Source organism: Cyclopterus lumpus, chromosome 2 (genome assembly GCF_009769545.1).
Source record: "Cyclopterus lumpus isolate fCycLum1 chromosome 2, fCycLum1.pri, whole genome shotgun sequence".
Taxonomy (NCBI): Eukaryota; Metazoa; Chordata; class Actinopteri; order Perciformes; family Cyclopteridae; genus Cyclopterus; species Cyclopterus lumpus.
The window spans coordinates 9,809,037-9,825,003 of record NC_046967.1 but is presented as its reverse complement, the minus strand read 5'-3'; the positions used below and the strand labels follow the sequence as shown (position 1 = coordinate 9,825,003).

The 15,967-nt window shown below is 46.4% G+C and overlaps 1 protein-coding gene across 2 annotated transcripts; it reads right to left on the bottom strand.

Annotated features, from left to right (window-relative positions):
- Nucleotides 1-4,163: 4,163 nt before the first annotated feature.
- On the bottom strand, nucleotides 4,164-15,156 carry tubgcp3 (tubulin, gamma complex associated protein 3). 2 transcript variants are annotated; one of them, XM_034551220.1, is made up of 23 exons: nucleotides 14,977-15,156; nucleotides 13,886-13,993; nucleotides 13,651-13,718; nucleotides 13,410-13,487; nucleotides 13,077-13,285; nucleotides 12,569-12,735; nucleotides 12,260-12,372; nucleotides 11,131-11,256; nucleotides 10,972-11,040; nucleotides 10,725-10,857; nucleotides 10,465-10,631; nucleotides 9,536-9,646; nucleotides 9,288-9,396; nucleotides 8,506-8,695; nucleotides 8,267-8,402; nucleotides 7,847-7,915; nucleotides 7,605-7,740; nucleotides 7,331-7,419; nucleotides 6,786-6,917; nucleotides 6,542-6,682; nucleotides 6,338-6,454; nucleotides 6,147-6,241; nucleotides 4,164-6,058 (listed from the first exon to the last, which is right to left on the bottom strand). In XM_034551220.1, the coding sequence occupies exons 1-23, from the start codon at nucleotides 15,050-15,052 to the stop codon at nucleotides 5,992-5,994; spliced, it is 2,706 nt and encodes a 901-aa protein (XP_034407111.1). In that variant the 5' UTR covers nucleotides 15,053-15,156; the 3' UTR covers nucleotides 4,164-5,991. The 2 variants fall into 2 exon arrangements, with proteins under 2 accessions (XP_034407111.1, XP_034407122.1); XM_034551231.1 differs by having other exon boundaries at nucleotides 13,077-13,255.
- Between the last annotated feature and the right edge of the window lie 811 nt (nucleotides 15,157-15,967).

The following is a 15,967-nucleotide window of genomic DNA, read 5'->3' as shown; positions in this document are numbered from 1 at the left end:
AGCCCTCATCTGCTGCGTGTGCACAGTTCATGATTGCTTTGAAGAATCTATTGATTGATCATAACGGGACCCTGAAAAAGGCCTAACATTATTCCAGTGCCACCTTATCGCCCCTGTACTTCACGCAATATGACACATTTATATCTTTCTTGTGCTTGCTCACGACAGTGTGTGATTAAACTTCTGGTTTCTTCTCGCTTCCAGCAGAGCCTGTCGTGTCTCTCTGCAGCATGTCGACGGGCATCTCTGAGGAGCTACAGAAAAATAAAATCATTTGACCGGAGTGATGGCAGCTCAGCTGTCCGCCCTTCATGTTGAACGCCCCCCCCCCCCCCCCCCCCCCCCCCCCCCCCCCTCCTCTCTGCATGGGCCGGCCTGCCTGCAGAGATGACCCGATTCATTCTCACCTGAATCAGAACCTGAGGAGGCAAGTGGAAACTTTTTTTTTCTTTTTCACATCTACCGGCCTTTTCTATGGCAAAGTGAACACGTCATCTTTTTTTTTTCTGTGTATACGGCAGGAAGCAAACAGAGTTTTCACTGCTTCATCCCCAGTGGGCTGAGACGGATGAGACGCCAGTAAATGGTTCGGCTGTGAGACTCGCTTTCAAATTCAAAATAGGGGAACTTCAGAGCAAAGCTGTCACGATCGTGGCTGTGCGGAGGAGTCAAGTAACGCCGAGGCAAAGGAAGAAGTGAGCCTGCTGCAGCATCCAAGACATCCAGCCGAGTTGAAGCGAGATCACCTGCCCGCGTTTTTTAAAAGGTGAGAAGCAGCTGAGGTGAGTCGTGCCTGGAGGAGGACTTCCTTCAGGCCTGACCCTCTTTCTGAGTTGTCTCATATTTGTGTCTCTGATATAATTTAATCTAATCATTTCAGACTAACTCCCGGCTTCTCTTCGTGGCTGTTGCCTGTGACGTTCTACACTGAAGGAGGTCGATGGAGCGTCACATAATTGTATTGCATTAATTTAAAGCCCTCAGGCTCCGGCCATCTTCAGGCTAACATCAGACAGAATTAGCACAATTGTGTCTACGTCTTCAAAATGGAAGAGAGGGTCGGGGATTTTTGAGGATTCCCTAAACTTGCGCGGGATCAGCGACATGTTATCGACATTGTTGAAAATCTGACTGCGAAAGTTTGAGGGTTGGACGAGGGGACAATTATCCAGAGTACTTCCCACACTTTGGTCAGTATCTGGGCAACACTATAAGTAGTATAGCAACAATCTTCTGGCCTCGTTAGCCTCATTAAAATCCCATATATGCAAATGTCCAATTAAGGCCGCGCATCTATCCTCAAGACTCTTGTTAAAGCCAACTGTGAACAAAGGAGGTGGAGGTCCCGCACACAATGCCAAGATTGTTCAAGGAGCGGAAAGTTTGGGCATGTAAGTGTACATTACAGCGTCTCTGCATTGTGTTAAACTAAAGCAAACTACGGGTACAGCTGGCGCTCAGCACGGAGACAAGAGGGATGAAAAGGAGGAACACGATTTCCCTCAAATACAACCTGATGCGAGTAAATGCCAGTAAATGTCAGCTGCCATTCCCTGGCTCGACAACACAGACGCGCAGGTTTTTTTTCTTCTTCTTCTTCTTCTTCTTTTTCTTCTTTGTCTCGCCTTAAAACAGTGTTAGAAGGTCGCACAAAAGAGGTCAGTCGTAGGGAAAATGAACGAGCCGCTTCTTTAATGACATTCACAGGATATAATGGCGGTGCAGACTATTCTTCAGCTGGCATTCATGCATTTGCAGCGCGGGCTAATGCATGATGGGATATGACAGTTGGTCTTGATGCTTTGTATCAGGGGGTCAAACAGGGATGAACAAAGCCCCCCGATGTGTCATCCTCACGGCGCTGTGCAAACTCCAAATGTAACTTGAATGATCCTTTCAGCAGATTTGTGAACATCTCTCGCGTGAACGTGTTTTTTTTAATTAATGGAATAAACTCTCGAAAGTATAGTTTGAACAATATGTAACGTGTTAATTAGGGAGTTTTAGAGGTGATATTGGCTATCGGTCATTTTGTTACCTTTCAACAGAGCAGGCCAGCTGTTTCCAGTCTTTATGCTAAGCTAAGCTAAGGCTGAGAGTATCCATCTTCTCATTTAACTCTCTGTAAGAACGTGAGTACGCGCATTTCATAAATATCAAACTAGAACAAGAATTAGCAGTTAAGAGTGACCAAAATACAGCAGCTCACTCTATAACTCAACACATCTTACTTTGTTTCTGTTTTACCTGAAGTTAATACAAGAACATTGGAAGGAAAAATAATCATGAAAGGGTGAAAAGGCTAATTTAAAGCCGTCTGCTGCAAGAAATAAAACCCTGGCCAAGAAGCACAGGATCCTTTATTTATTAAACTATTAATGTCGGCCTAAGAGACGATAAAGTCAAGCACATCTAAAATAAGCCTTCAAATATGTGAACGTTCATCTCTGTTGAATGCAATCGTTGCTAAACGCCCAGACAATGTATTGAACATGTGCCCTGGATGTCAGCTGGCGTGACCTCGAGCCCTGGGGCTGGTGGACGTGCAGCTGTGTCTGTGAGCAGCAGCTGGATCTGTTTCCCTGGTATCGGGGAGGGTTCGCTGCACGAGGACACAGAGGCAGGGGTCAGAGTGCATCGAGAGTATCGTCAGTATCGAGATATAGAATATATCCGTTAAGGACGAAATAAAGAGCCACTGATTAGTATAAAAATAATGAGAGTTACAGTCAAGAGTTTATGTTTTGAGAGAAAAAAAAAAAAAAAAGAGTCCACGGTTGTCAAACGCTCAAAGGCCAAATGAACTGATACCAGGTCAGTTTGTCGAGGAGGTATTTGCTCAATAGAGAAAATGACACGAGGGGTGCTGGGAATACTGGGGGAGGACACATCGAGTGGTCAGAAAACCATTTCGACATGATGGACAAACGCCTCTGAACACGTTTGTCACATATAGAAACAGTGTGGAGAGGAAGGAAGGAGAAGAAATGAGGATCCCAGTACTCTCTCAGCCTTCGCCGTCCTCCATGCTTTCCAAATTGTCAATTTTCTCAAAGTGTTATCCACAAAGACGAGAGGGGTTGTTATATATATATATCGGAGGAGATGGCTCTCTCGACAAATGAACAGCTATTGACGTGCACACGAATGTCGTTTCGTAGACAGAAATGAAGGCAGTCGTGAAGAGGGCCACGGTCACACGTGTGTGATGAGGACTTTCACACCTTCCTCTCCCTCCTGCCTCTGCGCTGTGTGAACGCCTTCCTCAAACCTCCACCTTCCAGGTGAGCGATAGCAACACGTCCACCTACGAAAGGCTCGGCAGAAACACCTCAATGTCACTGCAAAAAGACGGCGAGACGGTGCGATTCCTTTTGATTGCAGGGCCTTTTCACACCAAGGGATGTAAAGGGGGCGTGAGAGAGGGAGGAGAGGATGGAGGCTGGAAAAGAGGAGCCGTTACTCCCTCTGGTGGTTCTCCTCTTGCACTAAAGCACACAGCACACACATGTACCCGAGCACACAATCCACTTGATTATGTTGAAGCACTAGTGACTAGAACGGCTTGGACTCCCTCTGCGGTCATCATCATCATCATCATCATCATCTCCTGGAGCAGCAGGGGGTCGGTCACCTGATCCAGCTGCAGATGTTGTGAGGGAAAGCGCCGCCAGTAAGGGAAGCTTGTTAAGAGTATTTTGTTAATATGCTTTTACTAAACATTCAGAATGAACCTCATGCAAACTAAATCTCAGACAAAGCAGTGGGGGCTGTTGAGTTGCATTATGGGAAATGTAGGATGCAGTGTTTCTATAGGACTGCAGGTCTCGACCACCTCTGCTGCAATTTTGACTGTTCTTGATTTACTCCATCTCTCACAAGTCCCCCAATTTTAAGAAGCACAATACTATATTCATGGAGTATAAAGTATTTTACTTTGAAAACGATGAATTTTGTTATCAATAAAAAAAAAAAAAGAGAAATGTTTTAAGCTTTGGTGGAGAATTGTATGAAGAAACCGATTATAATTAAACGTGTACATGAATCTGTAACGTTTACCTCGACTTGATGTCTGGCCCGTAGGTGGCAGTATAGGTTCAAGCTAATTCCCGAGCCGCTCGGCATCATGGGAAATGAAGGTCAGACGCACCAGAACACACACACACGAATAAAAAAACATTTTATTAAAGAGGAACGTTTCCCTTTCTTCTATACATTATGTGCTATACAATGGAGAGGACGGGCGGAGCGCTGACCCGGGTTCAGTTTGGTGTTGCACTTCACTGCAATTCATAAAGGAGCTCCCCACCAGAGGATAAAACTAAATGGGCATCTGCTCCTCAACTCAGTCAACATGAAAAAAGGGGTTTTGCAACTCCAAAAGGAGACTTTACAAACACTGAAATGTAGTTTGTTTATATGCAGAAGTTAATACGTTTACGCTGACGAAGTTCAGCTGAAGGTTTTTAGAAACGTGTCCTCCCTGACCCAGGATCAGCTCCTCCAAGGTGAGCTCAATGCTCGCAGCTGTTTATGATTGTATATTAAAACACTTTTCAAATCTCAAAACATTTTGTCCTTTTTTTTTAAACAGCAAAATAAGCATTCGACTGTCTTCTGCCAGCAAAAAGTGATCTGTTCCGGGAGCCGATCCACTGTATTGAACCACACGTCTCCATCTCAATGTAACGCATTGGAGCAAACCTCACGACTAACGACACTTCTTTAAAAAAAAACGTCAGAATATACTCGTCTTCAGAAAATAATATATAATATATATATATCGTTCCTACTGTTTATGCATGTGAGAAGAGTGAGGTCGTTGTGGTTGTGGTGAGGATTGTTTCTTTAGACAGGAGTACAACGAGCAGGGAAACCGCACTTCTACAATCTCTTAATAACATTCTTTACATTAGTCGGTTCTCAGTCGGTTGTGAAGCCAGAAGCTTCACGATGGTTCCAAATCCCCACTTACGTAACGGTAAACCGATCTATTAAAAAAAAAAAGAAGCAAAAAACGGAACGTCAGATATTAATAGAAGTGGTAAACAAAGTCAAAGTTCTTCTTTCTCTGTACGAGCCGGAGGTCAATGGGAGCAGAATTGTCCGTTTGGTGTGTGTGTGTGTGTGTGTGTGTGTGTGTGTGTCTGCGCGTGATGCAAAGTCCTCTGTGTGATTGTGATTGGACAGCTGACCCCGACACGCTAAAAATAAAAAAAGATGGAAAAAAAATAAACCTGGCGTGGCGATCGAGGGTTCGACCGATATGCTGGCGTCCCGACGCGGAGACATCCTGTGACCGCTGTGACGTGTTCACAGAGAGCGAATCCCTTTGCTTTGGAAACACTGCGTCTCGAAAGGAAGAATTGTACTTTTTTAAAAAAAGTGCTCAATTTATCATTTTAAACAGCGGCTACAAATACAAAAAATTATCAATATCAGACCCATATCGGTTGAACCCTCGTGAGAGGATGCAAAGCCACAGCTGACGTGTGAAGATGCATACTATATACACATACATACATTTTTTTTATAAACTCTATGTACATACATTATGTGTGTTTGGGGACTAGATTTGGCAACGACGCTGAGATGACGCTTTTGTTTGTTTTTGTCTCGTTAATAAGGCGTGCCATGTTAGGTGGCCCTGTGTGCGACTCGGGGAGCTCAGTCCGACGGCGGCTTCCGTTTCCCCAAATTCACCTCGCGGTTTTTTTTGGCCCCAGAATTGCCGTTTAACGTTTGATTTTCTGGACTTTTTTTTTTTATATTCCTTTGCGATCCGACGCAGGGATCCGCGCCTGCTGTGACGTCATCACTTGGTCGACCGTCCGTGCTGCCGCGACACCAGACCGGTGGGTACGGCGGCTGGGTCGCTCCTCCCAAGGCATGACATACATCTCGACACGAGGCGCTTCAAGTCGGCCGGCCTCCCACCCTCTCTCCCCCCCTGTGATGTCATCCCCAACGTTTGTTGATGTCATCGTGGCGTCAGATGCCCGACGGCCGTCGCCCTCGGTTGGTGCCGAGCGACGCTCGCAGCCTCGGCTCTCTGGCCCTGAAGATGAAGGAAAATTATCATTTTTTTTGGAGCAAATTCTGAACAAATAGACGTCAAAAATATCCCGTTCTCCGAGGAGTCGTACTTGTAGTGCTCATTGAAGTCCAGTCTGAAGCTGAGGAAACGCAGACTCTCATCCGTACTGGTCATCAGCAACACCAGGAACTGCTGGACGATGCTCTGAAGGAGGGAAGAGAGGCAGGTGTGTGAGACGGAGACACAGCCGATTGGCTTTAAGACGGACAGCTGCTCGTGGAGGAGGCTCGGGGCGGGTACCTGGTAGAAGTGGGTGAGGATGCGGAGCTGGGAGCGCATCTTTGGTATGGTGTCCTGAAACTCCTGAATCCTCCTCTTCTCTTCGGCTTCCTGTTCGGCCGTCACTCCCCACTGACCCTGAATCAGCGGACAGGAGAGTGTCACTTTAACTACAGTCTTTTCCTCTCTCTATTGAGCTCATACGTAGCCCAGAAGACCTCCTACCTCCTCCTCCCGCTGTTGCTTCTTCTCCTCAAACTGCAGCCGGAGGGCGAGCTCCTCCAGTGCCGAGCGGTAGAGGGAGTCCTGGGCGCTCTGAAACTCGATGATCTGGTCAAATATGGCCCTCAGCTGGTTCAAAAGAGACTGGGTGGACAGATAGAAGCGGAGCTCAAGGAAGCGTGCGAGGAAAAGGGGAGGCAGAGAAATAAAAAGACACTAACTGTGTGTGTGTGTGTGTGTGTGTTACCCTGCTGTTGTTGTCCAGCAGGCATCTTGAGATGACGCTGTCGAGGAAGATGTCGTGGGCGGCGATGATGTGGTCGAGGTCCTGCGCCTGCTGCACTCGGTTCCACAGCTCGTCCCAGGAGCACTCCAGCACCTACACAACCACCGGGAATGAAGTCGCCCCTTTTAATAAAAATCAGATATGACGGCGGCGCGCCTGCCTGCCCACGGTCAATACGGTTCTTGCAGTTTGTATAATTATTTTATCAGATGTCTAGACAGAGAAATCTTTACTTTTATTTTCACAACAGTAAAAGCTGCAGTTAAATTATCTAAAAAGGACTGTTTTTTTCCCCCCACTGGTTTGGATTTGAACCAGCAACCTTCTCGAATTGAGTGAACCTCAATTAACCTGACCTAACTAACCTCAAGGCTACAGTTGATCCTGTAAATCACTTCCATGCGGCGTTGCCTTTAACGGGACCGCCCTCCTGCTGTAATTACTACTTTCGTTCTTTCACTCGTGTTTTACAGCCTGCGATCGAGCGGCGCCGCTAATGGTCTGACCTCAAAGGTGATGTAGTACTGCATTTGGTGGATGAAGTGGACCATCTCCGAGGCCAGGATGTGACACTGATGCAGCACGCCGGACAACTCTGGAGGTTAAAAAAAAAAGCACAAAAGGCGGGTCCAAGTCAGAGAAAAGACAAGCTGGGGAATGACAAAAACACATTCTTAAGAATATACTACAGGTTGTGTTTCTCTCACTACAAAATTAAAAATGCAACATCTGAACATCCTTCTTGTGTCCACATGTGTGTGTGTGTGTGTGTGTGTGTACCAGGCATGGTTTTGAGCAGCTTGGCATTACACATCTGTCCCTTCCAGATGTCAGTCAGTGTGTACTCCATCCTCTTCGCCCTCCACAGGAAATTGAACACACGCAGGTAGTGGCCCATACACTCCCTCGTAAACACCTGAAACACACACACACAGATATACATCCATATATATATATATATACACGATAGCAACGGCGAGACATGGACAATATGTTGGGCAGTGTGTGTGTGTGTGTTTTACCGTAGCAATGGGTCCATCAACGTGGTAGTCCAGACTGAACACATCCCAGCCTGTATCACCAGGAGACACCTGGAGCCAAGAAAAGGACAGATAATGAAGTCTCTCACACACACACACACACACACACACACACACACACACACACACACACACACACACACACACACACACACACACACACACACACACACACACACACACACACACACACACACACACACACACACACACACACACACACACACACACACACACACACACACACACACACACACACACACACACACACACACACACACACACACACACACACACACACACACACACACACACACACACACACACACACACACACACACACACACACACACACACACACACACACACACACACACACACACACACACACACACACACAACCTCGAGCAGGCGAACGTCCAGCCTCTTGAGGATCTCTGCGTTGTCGTACTGGGCGTTTGTGGCCCTGACGGCCGTCTCCAAGATGCCGGTCAGGTTGTGTTGATACAAAGTGGTGGCAGGACGCACCAACTCCGGCCTGGGGCAACAGACAATGACAAAAACCATCAGATGATGATAGGATTTAGACACACAAAGTAGCAGATCAGGATGCATTCGACAGGTGTGTGCGTGTTGCTAACTTTAGCAGGTCCATGAGGTGTCTGATGAAGTCTCCCTGGCCCAGCAGCAGGTATCTCCTCATGGCCTGCAGGTGCTCCAGCAGCAGGTAGTTACGGTTGAGAACGTCCAGCAGGTATTTGCTGGTGTCAAAGTAGGCGGCGTCGATCTTCTCCTGAAACGCCCCCTCCAGGTCCGACAGCAGCTCTGCAGCTGGGAGGAGACACGAAAGGAGACCGTGACCTTGACCGTGACCTTGTTTTTGTTGGTCGGAACAGACGATTGTTAGTTCTCCACTTGGATCTAGTCGCGCTGTTGGGTGCACACATGAGGAGGTCTGTAACAATGTGCCAGGCGGTGACACCAGACGATGAGGAGAGCGTGATGTCCTTCAGCAGATACAGTAAAGATCAAAACTGGTCAGATGAAGTCCTTCAGACAGAATCAATCAAACATGGCTAAGTGTGGCTCTTTGCTCTTCGTGGTCGAAGGCCAGCGGTAAGAGCATCGATCAGCGTCCAGTAGCCGACGTCAATATAACTACAACTATATATAACTATACCAAACAAAAAGGACAGGCGTCTTATTGGTCAGCGATGAAGTTAAGAAACCAAACAACAGAGATCCAATGAAGCCAGAAATACCATCAACTTTTACATATTCAGCATGTTGCTTTGAACTAACGAGAAACTATTTCAGTCCTAATTATACCCAGAAACCAAGCACAGCTGGAAACACGCTGAGAAATCGTTTTTTCTTTTTTCCCCGTCGTAAACATAAAAAAAGGACAAAGCGGGTCTCTCACCATCTTTGGGCGTGTCCGCAGACGTGGACGCCGGCGTGATCTTGCAGGGCGGCGTCCTGTCGTGACAGACCTGATGCAGGAAGTTGATGGATTTACCGATGAGCAGAACCTAGAGGGGACAGAGATGGTGAGTTCATGAGACGTAAGGTAAACGGTCTTGGATGCATATGTGGAGCAATAAGCCCCGACTATCGTAACGCATAGACGTGTGTGTGTGTGTGTGTGTGTGTGTGTGTGTGTGTGTTTACCTTGCGGGCCTGGTCCATGGTGATGAACGAGGGGATCATTGACTTCCTGAGGGAGTACTTGTCGTGCCAGAGGCGATCCGTCTTCACGTTGGGATCTGATGCTACAAAGAACTACAAAAAAAAATAAAAAGATAAATCACATTATTACTTTAGAAATGATCACACTTTCTACAAAAACCTCAACCTGAATGGATTCTCATGAAACCTTTGACGAGTGAAGTGAATACCATCAAGTGATTACAAGCTTGGTTAAATAAATGGGTTTATTGGCTTATATCTTATAGAAGAAAAGAAAAAAAACAAAGCAACAAGTCCTATGAACTAGATCTGTGATTGCGTACTGGACTCCTCGTGTGCTACAAAGAAATATTAAAAACATGGCATGTATTTTCACAGACTGTGTGTGTGTGTGTGTGTGTGTTTGTGAGAGAGAGATCTACAGGGTGATCTCCCTTCTAAAAAAGGTATAATAAACTTTGTCTCAGTCTTCTTCAACATTGCACTTAAGACCAGAGTCCAGTGATGACTGATGGTTAATGCTGGACACATAAATACTGTGTGTGCATGTGTGTGTGTGTGTGTGTGTGAGTAAAAAAAAAAAAAAAGGAGAAAGAGGCGCAGGGGGAAGCAAAGGAGAAGCATCCATCATCTGGTTCTCCATTACACTCCTCTCATCCGTCCTCATTGAAGAAGCTGTCCCGCCTCCCCTCCCTTTCTTTATTCTCACCCTCTCAGTAATGTTCTCTCTCTCTCTCTCTCTCTCTCTCTCTCTCGCTCTCTCTGTCTGTCTGTCTGGGGGGTCAAATGTCAGAGCAGCTGAACAGAACAATGACCAGTAAATTCCTGCTGGACCTCCGGGAAGCAGGATGCATCCCTCTCATTAAGCTTGGGGGCGCCACATTGGAGGGCCGAAAGCATCACGCGTGTACCTCGTGGTAGGTGTCTTCTAGCTCCCCGTCGTAGATCCACCTGTACAGGAAGTTGAGGATGGGGTGCGACACCAGGCTGAGGATGTGCTGAACCAGCGCCCTCATCTGCGGGTCGCCCGTTTTCCCGTAAGAGTGGACGGCGGACGCCAGCTCGCCTCCTTTTCGACCTGAACGCACACAGACAAACTGAATGAAGCGCACTGTAATACTCAAAAAAATTGGTGTGTCGACCCCCCCCCCACAACACACACCCAACCCACCTTGGCAGAAGTCGACGAGGGCGGCCAGCGTTTTGAGTCGGACTTTGGGGTCGTACATCCAGACCAGGAGCCTTCTGAGAGTCAGACTGCTCTCGGTGCACACAAGCACACCCTGCTCGTCCTCCACCTGCAACTGAAATAACACACACACACACACACACATATATTATAGCAGTCTTTTTTTTTTTTTTATCCACGAGCGTTTCTATTATATTGCCTATCTCCTAATCTGGTTTGATCTGTGTACCTGTGAGTGGAGGACAGACAGCAGCCGGTAGTACTCCTTCAGCTCCTGGTGGAGGGAGGCACAGAAGCTCTGAGGGTGAGAAGAAAGGGGGGGGGGGGGGGGGGGGTCAGCGGCGGATTAGATGGAGAAAGAACGAGCACGCGGCCAACGCAGACGTACCTGTCCCACCAGCCCGAAGGCGCGGTCCAGGCTCCTGACGTCAGTGTACTTCCTGACTTTGTTGTGGAGCCAGCCGAGCTCGCTCAGGCGGCTGCTGGTGTCTCTCAGGGACTTGCACAGCACCACCTGGTGGGGCACAGCGCACATTACACTTTATCTTCAGATAGACGAGAAGGAAATGATGCATAGGATGAATTGTTTGTGTCCTCAAAAAAAAATACTGACTTGATTTATTTCTTACGTAACAAGACAGCTGCGTAATACATATTTTGGGTACAATAAAGCTGCATTAAAATGTGTTGATTTTTTTACAGTAAAATAGCGTTGCAGCATTAAATGAAATCTTCTCCAGAGAGTGTTACACACTGGAATGGCATCGACTAGATGGGCAGACAAAAATTTAACTACACTTAAAGCAAGCATCGGCCGTCACAAACGTCATTGTAAAAGCTCCGACAGATTTATGACATAATGTAGCCGCAATCACTTGTGTGGCCGTCTTGTAACAGATTTGCTTTCCGGCTGAGTAAGAGTCACATTTAAAAAGATACATTACATTTGTTAAATCTGTTTAACATAACCTCTTATCCAGAGAGCTTTACAACGGGAAGTAGAGGAGTCCGAAATATCTCCATCCTCGGGCCTCAGTGGCTCCGTGTCCATCAGGACGGTGACAGCAGATTGACCACGAGTCTATGTTTAGGACCGCTGAGAGGCTACGGGACAGGTTGCATCGAAGGCCCCCCCCCATCGATAACGCGAGGGGAAAATGAAAGGGGGGATAAAAAAAGAAAAGAGAGGTCGATGTGGCCCGCAGCCAAAGAGCTACGTATTGATCTGTTGAATAGTTCTTTTAATGTCCAATCAACAACAGCAGTCTTGATGTCATGTTTTCTACTATACTCCGCAAAGTGGGGGTCCATTACTTACAATAAATACCATCCAACATGGACACTAACAGAAGACATTGAACAGCTTGTTTTTAAAGTCAAAAAACTAAAAAAAAAACGTCACTGAAAAACAAACGGCCACCTTGTGATCTGTGCCGTTGTCCTGAGACGATGATGACGACCCCAACACCGGGTGGTCTAGTAAAAGCTTCACGGGGGCTGGATGCAGGTTCACGTACCTTGCCGTCTATTTTGTAGCAGTTTTCCTGGCCGCTCATCTTGATGAACTTGCCATCGATTCCCTGGAAGACGTAGAGGATGTCCCGCACCAGCGCCGCCTCGCTCACCTCCCCTGCGAGAGGACGGAGAAGTTACGACATACCAGGAAGGCAGTAAATGCTCTCCGTTTGAAAGGAAAACATTTGGGTCGGTGGACGTTTTAGGCTGTGAACCTATATGGACTTGCAGTTCGGACAGAACCACAACATCTTAATGTTCCGGCCCGCCTGTAACCTGCCGTCGCTCTGGGTTCATACGCGTCTTCTCACCGTCTCGCCGAGGACGGATCGCTCTGGAGGAGGGGACCGCAGGTCCGAGTGGGGGTCGAGTGGCGAGCGTGGCCAGAGCGGTGGAGGGGGAGCAGCTCACAGGGAGAGCCCAGGCCAGCCGAGAGCCCAGAGGCTGGCCGCCTCCTGCTGCAGACTGAGGGGCTTGACTGAAACACACACAGACACACACACACACACACACACACACACACACACACATTTACTTTAGTCCTTTCACTAAACATCTGGATTTTGCTCTGTGGGTCCTAATTTGATGCTTCCATAGAAATGCACTAGAAGCCTGAGCATGCATCTATAAAGGTTTTGTTGAACAGCAGATAAAACAAGCCCAAGCACATCTTTGTGAAATTGCGTTTTCTGGAGTGTGACATATATTTCAATCCCATCTGACCTTGTTTTATGTTCGGAGTGAGGATTTGCCCTTTCATGAGAGCTTCACGGTCATTTGTAACTGAAGATGCGACTTAACTGGCGCGAGGAGGCTCACCTGGCCAGCAGTGACTGCGGCGTGGCCGTGGGCCCGTTCAGAGTGTAGACTCCCAGACTGGAGATGCCGCTGGTCCCCACACTGGCTGACAGGCCGGCGCTCCTGTCCCCGTAGCCCAGGGCCAGGCTCTGGGGCCGGGTGCAGTAGAAGGGGGTGGAGTGGGCGTCCCTGGGGAGGGCCTGGGCAAAGAGAGCTCCATAATTTCCCACCTGAGAAGTCAGTATCAATCACATGCCTTATTATTATTATACCTTTATTATTACCATCATAATCAAGTACTTACCATGGAACAATGTGTGTGTGTGTGTGTGTGTGTGTGTGTGTGTCTCTCACCCTGCCGGACGGTTTGCGGGGGTCTTCAGAGAGGCTGAGCAGCAAGTAGAGAACCGACCAGCGATGCTTCAGAACACTCTATGAAACAGGAAACACTAAATCATAACAATATCCTGATATAATATATAATGAATATGAAAATGTTATTCGTTTCCATATGAAAGCCTTCACCCGAGTGCAGTAAACATGCTGCACAAGAGCAATTGTCCCTTTATTTATATTTACCAAGAAACACACCAACCTGCGTCTGAAGTTTCCGATGCAGCTCCGAGAACAGCGCGGCGTCGGCTTCTCTCCTCTGCTTCAGCACTGAAACGAGACAACAGGTGAACCAAACTAAATCATTTACAAAACCACCTGACGGGCAACAGAGACGGGCCAATTCGGATTAAATAGAATAATATACTATCGTGTACTAAGAGAGTTTGTGTAACAGAGAGTATGAATGTCACTGGGGGGGGGGGGGGGGCACTAACGTTCTTTCTTGATCTTCTCCGACACCAGGAACTCATCCCGCTCAATGGTGGGGGCGTAGTTACTGCCAATGACTCGCACTGCATACTGGAACTGGTGGGCCACTTCAGCTGGAGGAAGAATAAGAAAAACAACAATAACAAAAAAACAGGTGATGACTAAAACGGTCAAACGCAAACATGCAGTCAAGTAGAAATGACTGACAGCTCCAAAAAGATGTCCAACACTTGAATCGTAGATGCTAGGACACTGGTGTGAATGGGCTATTTCTTTGAAAATGGTTGTGAGTAAACACAAACAAATCAGTGTGACTAACACTCTTGATTTGCATTTGGAAAAACAAAAAAAAAAAGCCAACATTTCTCCCCACATGGACAGACTGCAACGCGTTGGAGAAAGAACAACAACGATGAGTTTTATGGATACGTTTCCCGTTATCTCTGATCCATCGTGCAGCGCCGAGCTGCCCGCTGCATCCACCGGAGGCCCGCAGCTAAGCGAGTGCACCGGACAACCGTGCAAACGGTGCGGCTTCTTTAACAAGCTGCAGTAAAACAAACTGTATTAAAAGCGAAGCTAAAAAGTGTGTTGTCGTGACAACTGGAAGCACCGGAGAAGCTGTCGAGCCCGTTGACTGACAGCTACGGGAGGACCTAGCCCCACAACACCGCTAAAGTGATACCAAAATCGATGCATCTCTATTCTTTTAAAATCAGTCCGATTAATAAGTGCGAGCTTGCTTAAGTGCAAAGCGGTCAAGACATTAATAATACACTCGGCATATGTCCAAAAAACCACGCAGCTTTAATTTCAGCAGATTGTTTTCCACCGTTTTCTGCTCCTTTACGTCACAGAAACACAGAAAAAAAGTTGTGATTATTACTAATTTATTAACTGCTAAACGTGTGAGATGATAAGCCGAATTTTCCAGTCGACGATAACGAGTCGGCCGATGACTTCTACGTTGTGTGTACGGCGTGGATTATTAGAACTAGAAGGAGCAACGACAAAGTGCGGATTTTCTAAACGGGGTTTTGAACGCCGCTTCCTGGACCAGTGCGGAGCACGCGAGCGTTTACGTTAACCGACGTACCTTCGCTTTTCCCCGTGATTCTGCAGCAGAGGCTCTGGAGGAGCACGTTGGGCGATTTTTGATCCAGGGTCGCCATGCTGTCGTGGCTAATGTTGCGTTTGTGGCCCAATAACTGAATAAATGGCAGTGACTAGTCTGAACTAACTCAGGTCTCCCACTACGAACAGCGCCATCTTGACAAGTTTGAATGAAGCCAGGAAGAATATGACCACAACGAGCGGCACATGGCCTTCAAAATAAGAGCAGCGCACTTTGCAAACAGCTGCTTTACAATCTGAAATGAAGAATGAAGAAGGGTAAAGTATGAATCTATGAAATTAGTTATTAATTATTATTATTATATTATAATATAATAATAATACCATGTATGAGTCAATGACTACAGCTAAATTATAACATTCTCTATAATGTAAATAGCTAATTACTAATTTTCGTGATAGTTTTACTCACCAATTACTACTGAAAAAAATAACAAATGTTAATGTATATGTTATGGGGATTACATAACATATGAGCTGTGTATTTACTAACATTGATTATTATCATTATTGTCTAATTGATACTGACATACGCCACGAGCAGAGAGAAACAGAAATAAGACAAAACTGGATTTAAAATACAGCATGCACATGTAGTTTGAACAGGGTTGTTATATATATGTATATGTATATATATATATATATATATATATATATATATATATATATATTTATAAATATGTATGTATATATATATATATATAGTAAAATGTATATAAAATAAAAAACAACTGAATAGCAATGTATTTGATGTAAAATGACTCTGTACTGTAGGTGACAAGTTTATCGTGCATTTTATTTCGAAGGTCTAAACCGGATATGGTAGTAGTTGTTGTAGTAACTTTGACGCTGGTGTTTCAGCAGAACCCGCCGAAAAGCGTCGCCAGGAAACAGAGGCTGGACAAATGGATAAAAACATCCCCCCGGAAACAAAGCACCATGATTTGTAGTTC

What these genes read in the sequence shown, in the direction of transcription:
- tubgcp3 (XM_034551220.1), bottom strand. Translation starts at nt 15,052, where the DNA reads ATGGCGACCCTGGATCAAAAATCGCCCAACGTGCTCCTCCAGAGCCTC. An exon ending in TAGAAGACACCTACCACGAG is followed by an intron (nt 9,647 to 10,464) that starts GTACACGCGTGA and finishes TTTTTTTTGTAG; the next exon opens with TTCTTTGTAGCATCAGATCC. An exon ending in GACTTCAATGAGCACTACAA is followed by an intron (nt 6,059 to 6,146) that starts GTACGACTCCTC and finishes CTTCATCTTCAG; the next exon opens with GGCCAGAGAGCCGAGGCTGC.